We start from the raw sequence: 15,385 nt of genomic DNA on the forward strand, positions 1-15,385 counted from the left end.
AGTGGGTTTGGGCAAAAGCTTTGAGATGATCAGTGAAGAAAACCCCCGATTAACATGAACTGCATTACAATCTAATCACTGCATGCATGTTAGTTAACAGGGTAGTAATTAAAAATAACAAGAGATTACATGTTTTCTTTTCACACACACACACACACACACACACACCTGCTGCTCCTTCTATCTCACGCCGTGCCTAATTGAAGCAAATATTGGTTAAAGAGTTGAGGTGGGATGAGATAACATATTTGTCAGGCATCCACTCAGCCATTCAGCTTCCCTAAACTAAACACCACGCCACGGTAGGCTGAGGATGGGGGGGGGGTTGTCGGACATTACACTCACACCATGCCGCTCGGCAAGCCTGACGTGCCTAACACGGTGGAGCAACGACCCCCAAGTGCGGCCAGGAAAATGTGGTTTATGTAACTGTGAGTCACTTGTCTGTCTCCATGTAGTAAAGATAACTTGTGCGAATATGGTGCGTTCCGCCATTAATATTCCACTCACGATGGCAGTAGGGAGTATTTGCATGTCGTACAATCAGCCAATTGACACCCTAAATTACAAGCCCTGCTTCCATTAGGGGACTTAAATTGGTGAAAATACACATTATTGAATGTAAAATAATTAACTCGGGTGTTTTTAAATGTCTTTTCAAGTTACTTTACTTCTACAGCAGAAGTAAAGAAGCAGCAATATTCAATTGTGTCTCCTTGTATATTTTAACAAATATACTTTTTTTAATTGTAGTTTCTATATTTGGCACGTTACTCTCAGCATTATGAGCTGAAAGTGCCACAGAACCGAAGGTAATATTATTTATTGGCCTGGCATGTCCGAACCACAGCGCCGTTTACAGAGCAACAGTGCCCACTAGCGTCCGTTCTGAGCTACAACCACAAGGACACACAGCACACAACCTGATGCGGGGGGGTGGGGTTGTGATGTATTCATAGAGAGCTAATGACTGCCCAGCTCATTTACGAATGGAACTAAATTAATAAGGAAGGCCTAATTTTATGATTGGCATGGTGATCAAAATTCTTTTGAAGCGACCGAGTAAATGACTAACCTAAACCATGCCCCATACAATATAAATTAATTTTTCTACCTATTGATCTAGTTTGCTTACTCCTACTTGACTTACCCAAACCTGCCCACCCCCTCCACTTGTCTTTTTATTTTACTGGAGACAGCTTTTAGTGAGGGGCGTGCCCATCCACTCTCAGTGTACCACCGCACCTTACTTTCAATGACACTTTATATGTTAGGGCAGAGACCAATATGCTTCATTTTTCCTCAGGTGTTCTTTTACATCACAATCATAATAAACAATTACAGATTGGACTGTATTATGTCACCACCACCATAACCCTTGAAAGAGTCAGTCCTGAAAAAAAAAAAAAAATATTAATAGAAAAGTCTGTTTTTCCATGTTTGAATAGTGTCAAACTTATTCCAGATTATCACACATTTAGCAGACCACATATTATACTTAAATGGTTCCACCAAGCACCCATTGACGGACAAACTGGGTTGAAACATTTACTCTTAAAAACAAAGCCACAATAAAAAAATAAAAAGTTAAGACATTTATAAGCGTATTCTCATCCACAGCAAATACATCTACCTGAAGCATAATTGCATATCTGTTGTATCACAATAAAAAGGAATCTTGAGTCATGTTGTGGGTATAAACAGTTTTATTCAATCAGCAAATCTAGGCCATGAATTCGTATGGGATGGGCTCCAAGAGCTGTGGCTCATTTTTCTTGGTGCTGACAAAGTGGGCTGGGCGAGGTGCAGCAGGCTGTAACACACAAACCACACATATAAAGCAATTTAATATCATATAAACAAGATAAAGTTTTAGAACTAGTCATTAACTTAATTAAAATGTTGTTTCTGGTCATGCAAAATTGAGACTATAATAGAGGATTGCTGGGAGTCAGTAGTTCCAATTACAAATGGTACACATTCTTACCAAACCCCAAGAAATACTTAAATTCTTAATTAAAACCTCTTCAGAGGTGGCAACCCTGTCACTACATACCTGGCGCTTCAGCTCAATCCATGTGCCATTCTGCTTGGCCTCAATCTTTCTCTTCTCGTTCTCCTTGACACGCTGCAGGAAGCTGTCTCTGCTCTTCGAGTGCTTGATGTGCTCGATGCGCACATTGATTCTCTTGGCCAGGATCTTGCCCCTAAAAAGGGGCAACGAGTCAGATGAACGCGCTGTGTATTGCAATGTGCCCTTTAACAGAGAAACCCAGTTCAAACACCGAGCCGTCCGACGGGGAGTCTGAAGGATGGTTGCTTTTCCCCAATGAATGACCACAGAGGGCATCGTGCAGCCCTTATGGCAAAGTGAAAATGGGGTTCATCCAAAAGCCCAAAACACACAAGTCTGAAACCTTATTCTGGAATGTGACTGAAAATTTCTGCCATCCAACTACACAAATGCCCCAGTTGTACTTACTTGACCTGTTTGTTGACTATGATGCCCACAGCGTGCTGAGTGACATTGTAGACACGGCCGGTCTTGCCATGGTAACACTTGTGCGGCATGCCCTTCTGAACGGTTCCTGTGCCCTGAGGATTCCAGCCATGAAATCAAGTCGCGTTCCAAAGAGACGCCACCAAATACATGAAGATGAAAGTACCTTGATGTCAACGATGTCTCCCTTCTTGTAGATACGCATGTATGTTGACAGAGGAACAGGGCCTGTGGAAATCAAACGATTTTGCAAATAAAAAAATACATTTTTAAATCTGCTATCAAGCGTGGCAGGAATGCAAATTAAACCGAAGGACGCGAAACCCGCGATGCTTACCATGCTTACGGAAGGGACGGGCGAACATGTACCTAGTTCCCCTCCTCTTGCCTCTGGTGTTCGTCATTTCGGCAGATTACTGTCAACAGAGCGAAGAGCAAAGCCAGTCACGACACGGGAGGGGGAAAAAAAATATTATTTCTGACATTTCACACCATAAGAATCGAACTCGGTGCGCCAACATTAGCCGTAACAAAAAAAGTAGCTGCAAGTGCATCGTCCGACAGAACGTGGTAGCGGGCGTCGGATAAACCTTGTCTTCTATGTACATGAGGTAACAAACGCGCTATTGAAGGTTTTTGTCGGCGTCGTTTACGGATTGTCGAGCCGCTCGCTTTTCACGCTCGGCCCGCATGGAGCGCCGCGCGAACATCTTCAGCGACAATCCGCCCGACGTACGGCCCGCATACCGACAGCAACGCCGCCGAGCGCTGCGGGAAGCGTCGGAGGGGGGCTTTAAGTACACGGAGGCTCGGAGGGGCGCATATATTCGGTCGGAATTTCAAGGTTTCCAGCGCGACACGCGGAGACGTTCTCACCCCGTGTGCTCGGAAGATGGCGGGTCGGGCGGAAAGAGAGCGCCGGGGTCCTCGCAGCGCCCTTTCTCAGGCGGAGTATAGGCGCCGTGAAATCTCGCCTGATTGAAAATGGCCGGCGCGGCGCAGTAAAGAGCTTTGAAGTTATTTCTCCGTGAAAACCGGCGCTTCGTAAATTAGTTCACTGTATCTGCAATCTGAGGTATTAAATAAATAAAAAAACTGCGTTGCACGTAAAAAAAAACAAAAAAAAACAAAGGGCCAGAATAGTCACGGAGTGCATTGATAATTATATTCATTCAAGCTGCTCGTAAAATATTGTGTGAAATGTTGGACAATGTAGGGTGAATTTCAGTCTGGGAAAAAAAATATATATAAATATATATATAAATTTTGTTCATGCTGAGGGCGTGTCTTCGGACCTTCATAAGCATAGAAAAGAGTTCCAAAAGTAAAAGGGCTGGCGCAGGATTTGCTTGTTCGTTTTTCTCAGCTCACGGCCCGTCGCTTTCGGCGTTAATAATGGTGCCATTTGTGCGGCGCTGGCTGCGAGATCATTTTTGTCCGATGTAGGTTACGGCGCCCGGACCACGTTTTTTTACACTCCGCGGCCGACCGAGCGATCCGTCCTCACGGGGGAGTCCTGCACGCCTCCGCGCCGTGGTCGGCTGGAAGATGGCGCTGGGCGAATGGAAATCCTAATGACAGTTTCCAAATTTGCCTCTTTTTGTACCATGGTGAGTCCGCGCCCCTCGGATGGCCGCCTATGTCGCGTTTTAGAGCCGGCGCGGTCCCTCCCGCGGTCGGGTGCGTTTTCCCGGGCTCGCCGTTGCCGAATCGTCGCTTTTTTCTTCGCCCCCGCCGTGCGTACGTGCGCCGTGGCCCGAATTTCGTCCCGAAATGCGACTCGAAAGTCGACTGCGCACCTCGCGGCTCTTATTTGCGGCTCTTAACACACGCGGCGCCGCGCTCGGCATCGGACCGACGTCGGGACCCTCGGCCGCCGCTGGCCGGTAGTCCGTGTTCCTTCCGCGCGGCTCGCAGTTCCCGGTTATTTAGCCGGAGCGGGGATATTATTATTATTAATTTTTTTTTTTTTTTTTTTTACGTTCGAGCCTTCATCACCTCCTCCCTCTCCCGGATCCCGCGGGGCATGGAAATAAACGCCTCCGCCGCGCTCACGACCAGGTGCGGGGCTGAACGGACGCCGGCCGCTCGTCGCTCCTGCACGAAATGCAATTTACAAAATGCGCTCGTCAGACGCCCTTCATCCGGAGAGACGTGACGTCATTATTTGCAGGGACGCGAGGGGACAGTTAGGTGTCTTGCTTCAGGGACACGGTGGCACGAAAGTGGGGCTCGAACCGGTGACGTCGTGGCCAGAGTGTGTGGCCCGCTAGACTGCTTCCACCCCCATAGTGGTGATGGCGGTAACACATTATTTAACCACAAAGTCGCGTGAGGTGTGTGACATTAGGATTCGTCAAGACAAACGTTCGAGTCCACTCAGTGACATGTTTTGAGTGTCTGTCATGGCTTACATTTACATTTATGGCATTTGGCAGACGCCCTTATCCAGAGCGACTTACAACGTGCTCAAGTTACCATCGATGAAGAGATCAATTCCAGTTCTCTAGGACCCCAACTATGAATACATCTATTTTATTCACTCTGTTCACTCAAGGTTCGACAACAAGAAAATTACAATTTAATCTAAATATTCTTTAAAGAGGAAGGTCTTGAGCTGTCGTTTGAAGGTGCTCAGTGACTGAGCTGTTCTGACCTCGAGGGGAAGTTCATTCCACCACCGAGGGGCCAAGACGGAGAAGAGTCTAGATGAATGTCTTCCTTTTACCTTCAGAGATGGAGGGACCAGGCGAGCAGTACTGGAGGCTCGGAGTATACGAGGTGCAGTGCGAGGTGTTATAAGGGCTGTGAGGTAGGATGGTGCTACTCCATGTTTGGCTTTGTAGGCCAGCATCAGTATTTTGAACCTGATGCGTGCAGCTACTGGGAGCCAGTGAAGGGAACGTAGTAGAGGGGTGGTGTGGGAGAATTTGGGAAGGTTGAAGATCAGTCCTGCTGCTGCATTTTGTAGTAGTTGTAGAGGTCGGATGGTACATAGTGGTAGACCAGCTAGAAGGGAGTTGCAGTAGTCCAGTCGTGAGATTACTAAGGACTGAACCAGTATCTGGGTGGCCTGGGTTGACCGATAAGGGCGGATTCGTCTGCAATCCGCGTAATGCTTGCACGTAATTCACGTAATGCTTGCACGTCCTTATATGTCTGTGAATTTGAATTTCAGGGCGCCAATGCCTCCGCCTTGGAGAAAGAGATTGGCTCTGAACAGTTCCCTGTTAATGAGCATTATTTCGGGCTGGTCAACGTAAGTACGACGGACAGCTTGCTTTGGGAACAGTTTGTAGGGGTTTCTTTCTTCCTTGTCTCATGGTGCTGATGTCTTTGTTTTTGGGGAGAACAGTTTGGCAACACCTGCTACTGCAACTCGGTGCTGCAGGCCCTCTACTTCTGCCGGCCCTTCAGGGAGAAGATCCTGGCGTACCGGAGTCAGCCTCGGCGCAAGGAGAACCTGCTCACCTGTCTGGCTGACCTGTTTCACAGCATCGCCAACCAGAAGAGGAAGGTGGGAGTCATCCCTCCCAAAAAATTCATTACTCGCCTACGGAAAGAGAACGGTGAGCGCATGTTCGGATATGAAATACGTATGTGTGTTCGGTAAATAAATCTGCTTGGGTGGTAGTAGCCTAGTGGGTTAGACACTCGCCTATGAACCAGAAGACCCAGGTTCAAATCCCGCTTACTACCGTCGTGTCCCTGAGCAAGACACCTAACCCTGAGTGTCTCCAGGGGGGGACTGTCCCTGTAACTACTGTCGCTCTGGATAAGAGCGTCTGGTAAATGCGGTAAATGTAAATATAAATGTACTTGGGTACATTCGCTTCATTCCTTTATTATGGAAAGTGCCAGGTCGAGACCAGTATCACAAGAAATCATTTTAATTAAGTGTGCAGTTGATAGTAATATTGTGATTTAATATGAAGTATATAGATTTTTTTTTGTCTCAGTTACAGACGCTGTTTTTGTGTGTATGATGCCCACTTTTTCCAGACGAATGTTCATGCAAAAAGTGCAACGCGGAAAGAAATGCAGATCGCTGTATACTGCAGTGTACATGTTATTGACATTAGGGCAGTGCAATTAATCGAAATCTAATCACGACCCCGATTTTGGCCGCTACAATTAAGATGATCATCGGCAATAATCGGGCAAACAACAGCATAGACTGAGCGGCTACCTCAAATTATGACCAAGTGAGACAAAAAAAAAAAAAAAAAAAGCGTCCCTCATTTTGGGGTTGAAAAAGTTGGCAACCCTAATGGATTTATACACAAGATACACAAGCTCATTCAACCACGCTTCTCTGACTGTACTTTTGCTATGATAATGAGCGAAGAATCGATTTCAAGAATCGATAACATTTCATAAGAAACTACAACAGAGTGAATAAAAAGGTTGTATTCATAGTTGGGGTCCTAATGGCAGTGGGGGCCTAGCGGTTAAGGAAGCGGCCCCGTAATCAGAAGGTTGCCGGTTCGAATCCCGATCCGCCAAGGTGCCACTGAGGTGCCACTGAGCAAAGCACCGTCCCCACACACTGCTCCCCGGGCGCCTGTCATGGCCGCCCACTGCTCACTCAGGGTGATGGTTAAATTTCACTGTGTGCACTGTGTGCTGTGCACATAAGTGACAATCGCTTCACTTTCACTTTAATGAACCACTTCATCGATGGTAACTTTAAAGCACGTTGTAAGTCGCTCCGGATCAGGGCATCTGCCAAATGCCTTAAATGTAAATGTAATGTAAATAAGTAAGATTTTATTTTATTATCTTGTATGTTCCAAATTATTTTTGTTCAACAAAATAACGTTATTCATTTTCGTTTACGGCATATATCAGGCGCCCTTATCCAGAGTGACTTACAACCAGTAGTGACCGATTAATTTCAACACCCCTAAAATCTATACAGAATCCTCTTTATGGACCTGTCCTGCGTACCGTTGTTTTTTTTTTGTTTTTTTTTTCCCCAAATAAGCAGGTAAATCTTTTCATATTAAAAAATGTAAGGATTTTCATATTGACATTTACAGCATTTGGCAGACGCCCTTATCCAGAGTGACTTACAGCGTGCCTTCAAGTTACCATCGATGAAGAGATCAATTCCGGTTCGCTAGGACCCCCAACTATGAAAACAATCTTTTTATTCACTCAGTTGTAGGTTCTGTACACAAGTTCGACTAAGTGACCATTCTCTCTAAAGCCATCATCTCTTTAAGACAGAAAATATTCACAGGCTGGTTTTTATTGCCAAAAATCTGAAAACCTTGTTCACTTGCTGTTTGTTTAAAATGTGTTTTACATAAAATAATGAATAATCGTCATTACAATATTTATTAAAAATTAATTTGGTCCATGACCGTGCAGCTCTAACCGATTTGCTGTTGTCCGTCATCAAAGTTTATATTGAAAACAAACTGAGGAAGACAAGATTGTATTTTAAAAGTTGCAGTAATTTATGATCAAGTTGCGCTTTTTAGGGTTTTATCATAGACAACAGTCCTGTAACACATTGAGCGTCACAGAATGGCAGTATTGTGATATCATCGTAATCACAGGCAGTGTAACATTATAGTTTAAAAGCATGGTCCTCGGTCATTCCCTTCCCTAATTGATGGGGATAGGAGCTCTGTAGTACGGTTAGGGTTCGATATTAGAGACCCAAAGGACTGAATGCCTCCTCGTTTCCAACCCCTGTTCCTACATGGTGGGAGGGTTATCTAACTCCTCCCTGGTCCCATCTCCGCCGCGCAGAGCTGTTCGATAACTACATGCAGCAGGACGCCCACGAGTTCCTCAACTACCTGCTGAACACCATCGCAGACCTGCTGCAGGAGGAGCGGAAGCAGGACAAGCAGAACGGCCGCCTGGCCAACGGCACCCTGGACTCGCAGAACAACAACAGCACCGCGCCGGCCGCCACGTGGGTGCACGAGATCTTCCAGGGCACGCTGACCAACGAGACGCGCTGCCTGACCTGCGAGACGGTGAGTGTGGCCCTCTGGGGCCGGAGGTGGCGCTTTTCTGACCCCCTCGGCGGGAGAGCTGCTCGGTTACGTCCCTAATCCAACGCCGAAACCAATAACGCAGAGATCCCCGTCCGTTTCTCGTCGCAGATAAGCAGCAAGGACGAAGACTTCTTGGATTTGTCGGTCGACGTTGAACAGAACACTTCTATTACGCACTGCCTCAGGTGAGACCGAACGGCCCCGTATTTCATACTACATAGTGAAAAAATTACCGAAAAAAAATATATATATACACCCACCACACACACACAATACATATTTATATATATATATATAGAGAGAGAGAGAGAGAGAGGAAAAAGAAAAAAAAAAAATTTTTTTTTATATATATCAGGGGTTTCAGCAACACCGAGACGCTCTGCAGCGAATACAAATACTACTGCGAGGAATGCAGAAGTAAACAAGAGGCACACAAAAGGTCCGTACGCTCAGACGTCCTGCTGGTCGTGCATAAACAGAAGGTGCTGGTGCACACCTCATTGCGCTCGTGTGTGTGTTGTGTGTGTGTGTGTGTGTGCTGTGTGTGTTCACTCGTTCAGGATGCGGGTGAAAAAGCTGCCCATGATCCTGGCGTTGCACTTGAAGCGCTTTAAGTACATGGAGCAGCTCCAGCGCTACACTAAACTGTCCTACCGCGTGGTCTTCCCCCTTGAGCTCCGCCTCTTCAACACTTCCGGAGACGCCACCAACCCGGAACGCCTCTACGACCTGGTGGCTGTTGTGGTGCATTGTGGCAGGTGGGTAGACTGTATGACATTGTAAAGGTTATTTTGTAATTAGTAATACTGATATTGCTATTAATATAAAATATTTTAGTAATCCCTGTACCACTGTTATTAGGTTAAGCCCTTCAGAAATCAGCACAATGTCATTACATGTTATTAATGGAGCAACTACTGCATGGCCGATCTTGGCAGATCTTGATATATATTACAATATAGAGGTTATTCCATGTATATTGCAATAGAACATAACATATTTGTAGAAAAAATATAATATTATAAGAAGCATAGGGAATAAAAGGGACTTCTTCTGATACACTGCAGCACAGTACACACAGTACGCACAATGTGTCCTCTGCATTTAACCATCACCCTCGGTGAGCAGTCTGTGGGGACGGTGCTTTGCTCAGTGGCACCTTCGGAACAGTCAACCTTCTTACCTGCTAGGCCAACCACTGCCCCGCCAATATGAAGCCTATTACTATGTCGATCACATAGACATTTAATTAAAAATGTGGGACCATCAGCATAGGCTGCATGAGGTCCTGGTTTAAGTGTGATAATTAAGCTAGTGAACTATATTGATATTTAATTGAAACATAGCAAAAAGTAATAATCAAGTGTGTGTACAACCCAATACAAGAGCATTGAGAGGTCAGTTGGTTGCTGATTAGCGTGACTGAATGTTTGCTCTTGTCCTTGCAGTGGGCCGAATCGAGGACACTACATAGCTATTGTAAAAAGTCATGACTTCTGGCTGCTTTTTGATGACGACATTGTAGAGGTAAGATCTTAACAATATGAAATTTTATTTTGGAGGTTATAATGGCTTGTGACAACGTCTGTATTGGTTCAGAACTTGCTTTCTGAACCATATGTTACTGCATGGAGACTGGACCTGTAATTTGCAACTGACTCTTGACAGTAAATGTGACAACTGGCTTTGTGTGTGTGTGTGTGTGTTCATTTTGTAGAAGATTGACGCCCAGGCCATTGAGGAGTTTTACGGCCTCACTTCGGAAATCTCCAAGAACTCAGAGTCTGGGTACATCCTGTTCTACCAGTCGAGAGACTGAGCATGTGGGGAGAGACTGAGAACGCCCCCACCCGGTGACCCGTGTCCCTGCCTGCGTCCAGCACTCTGCAGCATCCCACGTGCCCAGGCCGACTCAGTCCTGGTGGCCCTGATGCGCTCCGCCGTCCCAGCCCTTCCCTGCGCCTGGCCCGGGTAGTCAGGACATGAGTGGACACTTTTTTTTTTTTTTTTTTTGTCCCATGGGAGGTTGTGTTGTACAGGATTGTGTCAATATATATGTACATTGTATGAAAGGATTCGTCTCTCGACCGTTTTAGTTTGGGAAAGGGGTGTTGTGTATGTTGTCATGATGATGTTGAGGTTGTATAATATAACGCCAGGCGTCTGCCCCTCTTTCCTTGCGCTGCAAATACAAGGTGGTGTCTGTGGCCTTCATGAGACCTGTGGCCTGTGCATGTTGGGGGGAGGGAAATTGGACCATGTATTTCTACATTGTACAGAGTGGTATTTGTATAAATATTCTGAAAAAAAATTATGATATTACTGATAATAACAGGGGAGGTTAGCATTGGAGATGTTTAACACTATGGTGCACTTTTAATACAGTTTTGTAGGTGTCGGCAGGTTCATGCTTCGGATGGGCTGTAGTGAAACGGTTTTCTGTTTTAAAGAAAAAAAAAAAAAAAACAACAACTGGGAATAAAAAGGTGTACAGATGAAAACGCAGACGGCAGCGTGTGTGTGTGTGTGTGTGTGTGTGTGTCGCTCCGCCCTGATGACTCATCCCGGCGTCTCGCTGCTGCCGCCCGGCGGCCACCGGCGGTCATTACAGCCTCCATCCTGCCGGTCTTTCGCCGATTTTTAAAAAAAAATATATATATATTTATTAAAATGAACATTAACAGGAGCACTGCGCCTTACACGGGTACATCTCTGACGTTCCGTCCCCGGTCAATAAAAGCGGCGACTGATCGGGACGCAGAAGACACGCACGGGGCGACGGGCGATCGGCGGCATCAGCAGCCCCGTAATCGGCCGGCTCTGGTCGGGGAGGGCTAGGCAGGACCCGCTCCCCAGTCCGGCCGGTTCGCCCCTCCCCGCCCCTCGGCGCCTCGCACAGCCGCAGTGGGTGGCGATGCTGGCGCGGACGGTGGCGCGCCGCCGCATGTAGCTCCGCACCGGGGGGGGGGCGGGAGAGAAAAGATAAATTAACGGGGACGGAGACGCCGCTCGTCCCGGCCTGTCGTGTGCGGGCCCCGTCGGTGGCCGCGCCTCGTCGTTCCGCCGCGTGGAGATGCAGCAAGGTCGCGGGAGCATCTAAGGCGGACGCCTCACCTCCAGGACGCAAAGGTAGCGCGCCGACCGCGGAGGGCCCCGGCGGGGGCGCGATGGTGCAGGATCGGGGCGGCGTTCGGTTCTTTCCCGACAGGCCTGTTATCTCATCAATGGCCGCGCGTACAGATAAATGTCACGGATGCGAGTGTAACTATGGTCAGGGACACGATGGCAGCGAGTGGGGTTCGAACCTGGGTCTTCTGTTTCGCTGTGGTTACTACCACATTGTCACAGCACACGGTGCACACAGTGACACGTGTCCTCTGCATTTAACCCATCACCCTTGGTGAGCAGTGGGCGGCCATGGCAGGCGCCCGGGGAGCAGTGTGTGGGGACGGTGCTCTGCTCAGTGGCACCTTGAGGTTCGGATCGGGATTCGAACCGGCAACCTTCTGAATACGGGGCCGCTTCCTGGATTGTGAAGTAACACAAGATCACCCTGGCGGGGACCATTCAGCGTGGGCCAGCGGCCCTGGTTGGTGTCTGGTGTACCAGTTTAAATGGTGATGATGGCGATGGTAAGTGGCGGTGAAGATGTCCTTCTCGATGGCTGTTTTACTGAAGACGTGGCAGACACTCTCAAGGAACGGTTTCCATTCAGCGTCGACCACCGTCTGCTTTTATGACATAATAATAATCGTAATGACAATAAAGGTAAATTAGCCAGATGGACCAGCTTTAAGAGGTAAAAAGTTTCACCCACCAGTTTTCTGTTTTACTTGCAGGTAAAAACGTATATGATGTCACCTCACCAGGACACAGGGACACAAATTGTGTGGAAAACCGCCGATTTCTTTTCTTTTTTTTTTATCTTAACTCAGTTAACATATATACCAATATTATACTACAGCAATAAATAATACGATTATTTATTATTAGGAATGATAATTGTATTATTGCTGTTGTCATTGCTGTGTTGACAAAATCGCTTTCTGTGTAGACGAGCTAAATATTTGAGAAAAAAGTAAAAAATGATCAAAACACAATATCGCCCTGCCTCTCTGTCTCTCTCTCTCTCTCTCTCAAACCAAAATGAAAACAGATAAACAAAAACTTCCAGGATATCGGTGTACAGATCTCCAAAGTGGTGGGGCAGCGGTGGCCTAGCGGTTAAGGAAGCGGCTCCGTAATCAGAAGGTTGCCGGTTCGAATCCCGACCCGCACACACTGCTCGCCGGGCGCCTGTCATGGCTGCCCACTGCTCACTCAGGGTGATGGGTTAAATGCAGAGGACAAATTTCACTGTGTGCACCGTATCACAAGTGACAATCACTTCACTTTTTTATTATTATTATCATTATAATAAAATCTCTGCTCCCTGATGACGATCGCGCTGCGACTGTCCGATTGGAAGAGGTGCTGAGATTTGTGACATTTGCATATTTTCTCGTCTGTGTACGGCGTTGGACGAATTTCCCGGAGGCTTCGTAACGACTCTGCGTTGCTCTGTTCCAGACGGGAGGCACAATGAGCGCCGAGACGCCGGTGACCCCCAGCTGGCTGAACCCGGACGCCACCTGGGCCAGTGGAGGCGGCAGCATGGACAACGTCACCGCGCCGACATTCCCGCCAGCGGCGGCCCCCCCCTCGAGGCCCCCGGGGGGCGGCGGAGCCGCTGGTCAACCCGTGGGACATCGTCCTGTGCTCGTCCGGCACGCTCATCGCCCTGCGAGAACGCGCTGGTGGTCCTGGTGATCTGGCAGAACCCCGCCCTGCGCGCGCCCATGTTCCTGCTCATCGGCAGCCTGGCGCTGGCGGACCTGCTGGCCGGCCTGGGCCTGGTGCTGCACTTCACCTTCGCCTACCTGCTGCGCTCCGACTCGGCGCAGCTGCTCACGGTGGGCCTGGTGGTGGCGTCGTTCTCGGCCTCCGTCTTCAGCCTCCTCGCCATCACCATCGACCGCTACCTGTCGCTCTACTACGCCCTCACCTACAACTCGGAGCGCACCGCCGCCTTCACCTACACCATGCTGGTGCTGCTGTGGGGCGTGTCCGTCTGCCTGGGCCTGCTGCCCGTCACCGGGGTCAACTGCCTCGGCGAGGAGGCCACGTGCAGCGTGGTGCGGCCGCTGACCAAGAACAACGTGGCGGTGCTGTCCGTCTCCTTCCTGCTGCTCTTCGGCCTGATGCTGCAGCTGTACGTGCAGATCTGCAAGATCGTCATGCGCCACGCCCACCAGATCGCCCTGCAGCACCACTTCCTGGCCGCCACGCCGCACTACGTCACCACCCGCAAGGGCGTGTCCACGCTCGCCATCATCCTGGGCACCTTCGCCGCCTGCTGGATGCCCTTCACCGTCTACTCGCTGGTGGCCGACTACACCTACCCGCCGCTGTACACGTACGCCACGCTGGTGCCCGCCACCTACAACTCGGTCATCAACCCGGTCATCTACGCCTTCCGGAACCAGGAGATCCAGAAGGCGCTGTGGCTGGTCTGCTGCGGCTGCGTGCCCGCCAGCGTGGCGCAGCGGGCGCGGACCCCCAGCGACGTCTGACGGGGACGGTGTCCCCCTCGGTCAGCAGCGGTGAAGATTGAAGTTGACCCAGCAGAAAGAAAGCGTGTGTGTGTGCGTGTGTTTTTTTACCTCCCCCTCAATGTGAGAATTTACGTACTCTTGTACTGTGGGCCGCGCCCTGTCGGGAGAGGTGGCTTCGACCAGCGGCGGGCGGCTGTGCAGGACAATGATGTGGAGGTATCACGGCCTCCGGGTCAGGCTGGCGCTCGCCGCTGCGCCCTGAACAGGACTCAAACCCGCGGCCCCTTCAAACCGGTGCGCACGTGTGCCGGTTCCGCACCAAAAAAAAAAAAAAAAAAACGACCATTCAGAGCTAATATATATATATATATATGTGGGTGTGTGTGTGTGTGTATACACACACACTCACACATATATATCAGAGCTATGAAATGCCTTTTTTAAAAAAACAAAAAGACGGGGCCCTGTCTTGTCTCGTGATTATACGGAGGAATACGTGTTGCCAGGTCTGCTTGACAAAAAAATCGACATAGTGTCCGAGCCCTACTCGCCGCCGTTTTTAAAAATCGGTCCTGTGGCTGGATTCGTCTTCACATGCTTTGCGTGTGTAGATACGTGCATCGCGAAGACGTTGTAAAACGCCTTCTTATATCCAGATGAATTGTCACTGGGATTAAGAAGGGAAATGATTGTCAGAAATGATTGTCAGCATTTAATTTATCCCCCTAGTGAGCAGTGGGCAGCCGGGGAGCAGTGTGCGGGGACGGTACCTTGCTCAGTTTCACCTTGGCGGGTCGCTAGGCCACCACTGGCCCTAGGATGGTTTAGAATGATCCAGGGCCATAGTTCTCAAACTGTGGTACTTGGGTTCCCACTATTGGTGCACCGTGAGTCAGATGTTAATGGTGATTAAATGCAGTGTAGTTATTATTCTTAATATCCTCAGTGTATTATGGTTAATATCATCACTCACTCTGTGTTTGACTGCAGTATTGACAGTAGATGACAGTCGGTACTAAATAATATTCATATTAGGAATAAAATAGCCTCATGTGTAAACTGGCCAAATATGTCAGTCTTAAAGTCAGTACCTGGGGAGCCACATATTTATTGAGGTGGAACCACTGATCTATGGTTGGACATTAGTATAATTACTACCATTTCATGGAGTCATGGAACTAAACGCTCAAAATGCCAAAGGTAGACCAATCGTTGCATGGAAACGTGTGGACCTGGCAACAACTTCTTGTAGGCCTAGGCCAGTTGAGACTTGT

General features: G+C 48.4%; 2 protein-coding genes and 1 pseudogene across 2 annotated transcripts; 2 read left to right on the plus strand and 1 right to left on the minus strand.

The window, feature by feature from the left end:
- Positions 1 to 1,688: 1,688 nt before the first annotated feature.
- On the minus strand, positions 1,689 to 3,458 carry LOC114777748 (60S ribosomal protein L21). Its single transcript, XM_028967022.1, has 6 exons — positions 3,377 to 3,458; positions 2,838 to 2,916; positions 2,667 to 2,728; positions 2,483 to 2,595; positions 2,057 to 2,207; positions 1,689 to 1,813 (listed from the first exon to the last, which is right to left on the minus strand). The coding sequence occupies exons 2-6, from the start codon at positions 2,902 to 2,904 to the stop codon at positions 1,724 to 1,726; spliced, it is 483 nt and encodes a 160-aa protein (XP_028822855.1). The 5' UTR covers positions 2,905 to 2,916; positions 3,377 to 3,458; the 3' UTR covers positions 1,689 to 1,723.
- Positions 3,459 to 3,767: 309 nt separating this feature from the next.
- On the plus strand, positions 3,768 to 10,520 carry LOC114777745 (ubiquitin carboxyl-terminal hydrolase 12A). Its single transcript, XM_028967020.1, has 9 exons — positions 3,768 to 4,110; positions 5,679 to 5,759; positions 5,856 to 6,069; positions 8,264 to 8,496; positions 8,626 to 8,702; positions 8,873 to 8,956; positions 9,078 to 9,275; positions 9,966 to 10,044; positions 10,235 to 10,520. The coding sequence occupies exons 1-9, from the start codon at positions 4,063 to 4,065 to the stop codon at positions 10,334 to 10,336; spliced, it is 1,116 nt and encodes a 371-aa protein (XP_028822853.1). The 5' UTR covers positions 3,768 to 4,062; the 3' UTR covers positions 10,337 to 10,520.
- An 817-nt stretch (positions 10,521 to 11,337) lies between these two features.
- On the plus strand, positions 11,338 to 14,194 carry LOC114777746 (G-protein coupled receptor 12-like; annotated as a pseudogene).
- The last annotated feature ends 1,191 nt before the right edge of the window (positions 14,195 to 15,385 follow it).

Source organism: Denticeps clupeoides, unplaced genomic scaffold, assembly GCF_900700375.1.
Source record: "Denticeps clupeoides unplaced genomic scaffold, fDenClu1.1, whole genome shotgun sequence".
NCBI lineage: Eukaryota > Metazoa > Chordata > Actinopteri > Clupeiformes > Denticipitidae > Denticeps > Denticeps clupeoides.

Excerpts from the sequence above, each read along its gene's own strand:
- LOC114777748 (XM_028967022.1), bottom strand. The coding sequence starts at position 2,904 with ATGACGAACACCAGAGGCAAGAGGAGGGGAACTAGGTACATGTTCGCC. Across the intron at positions 2,729-2,837 it reads CCGTCCCTTCCGTAAGCATG|GCCCTGTTCCTCTGTCAACA; the intron begins GTAAGCATCGCG and ends TGATTTCCACAG. Across the intron at positions 1,814-2,056 it reads GGATTGAGCTGAAGCGCCAG|CCTGCTGCACCTCGCCCAGC; the intron begins GTATGTAGTGAC and ends TGTGTGTTACAG.
- LOC114777745 (XM_028967020.1), top strand. The coding sequence starts at position 4,063 with ATGGAAATCCTAATGACAGTTTCCAAATTTGCCTCTTTTTGTACCATG. Across the intron at positions 5,760-5,855 it reads ATTATTTCGGGCTGGTCAAC|TTTGGCAACACCTGCTACTG; the intron begins GTAAGTACGACG and ends TGGGGAGAACAG. Across the intron at positions 8,703-8,872 it reads TCTATTACGCACTGCCTCAG|GGGTTTCAGCAACACCGAGA; the intron begins GTGAGACCGAAC and ends TATATATATCAG.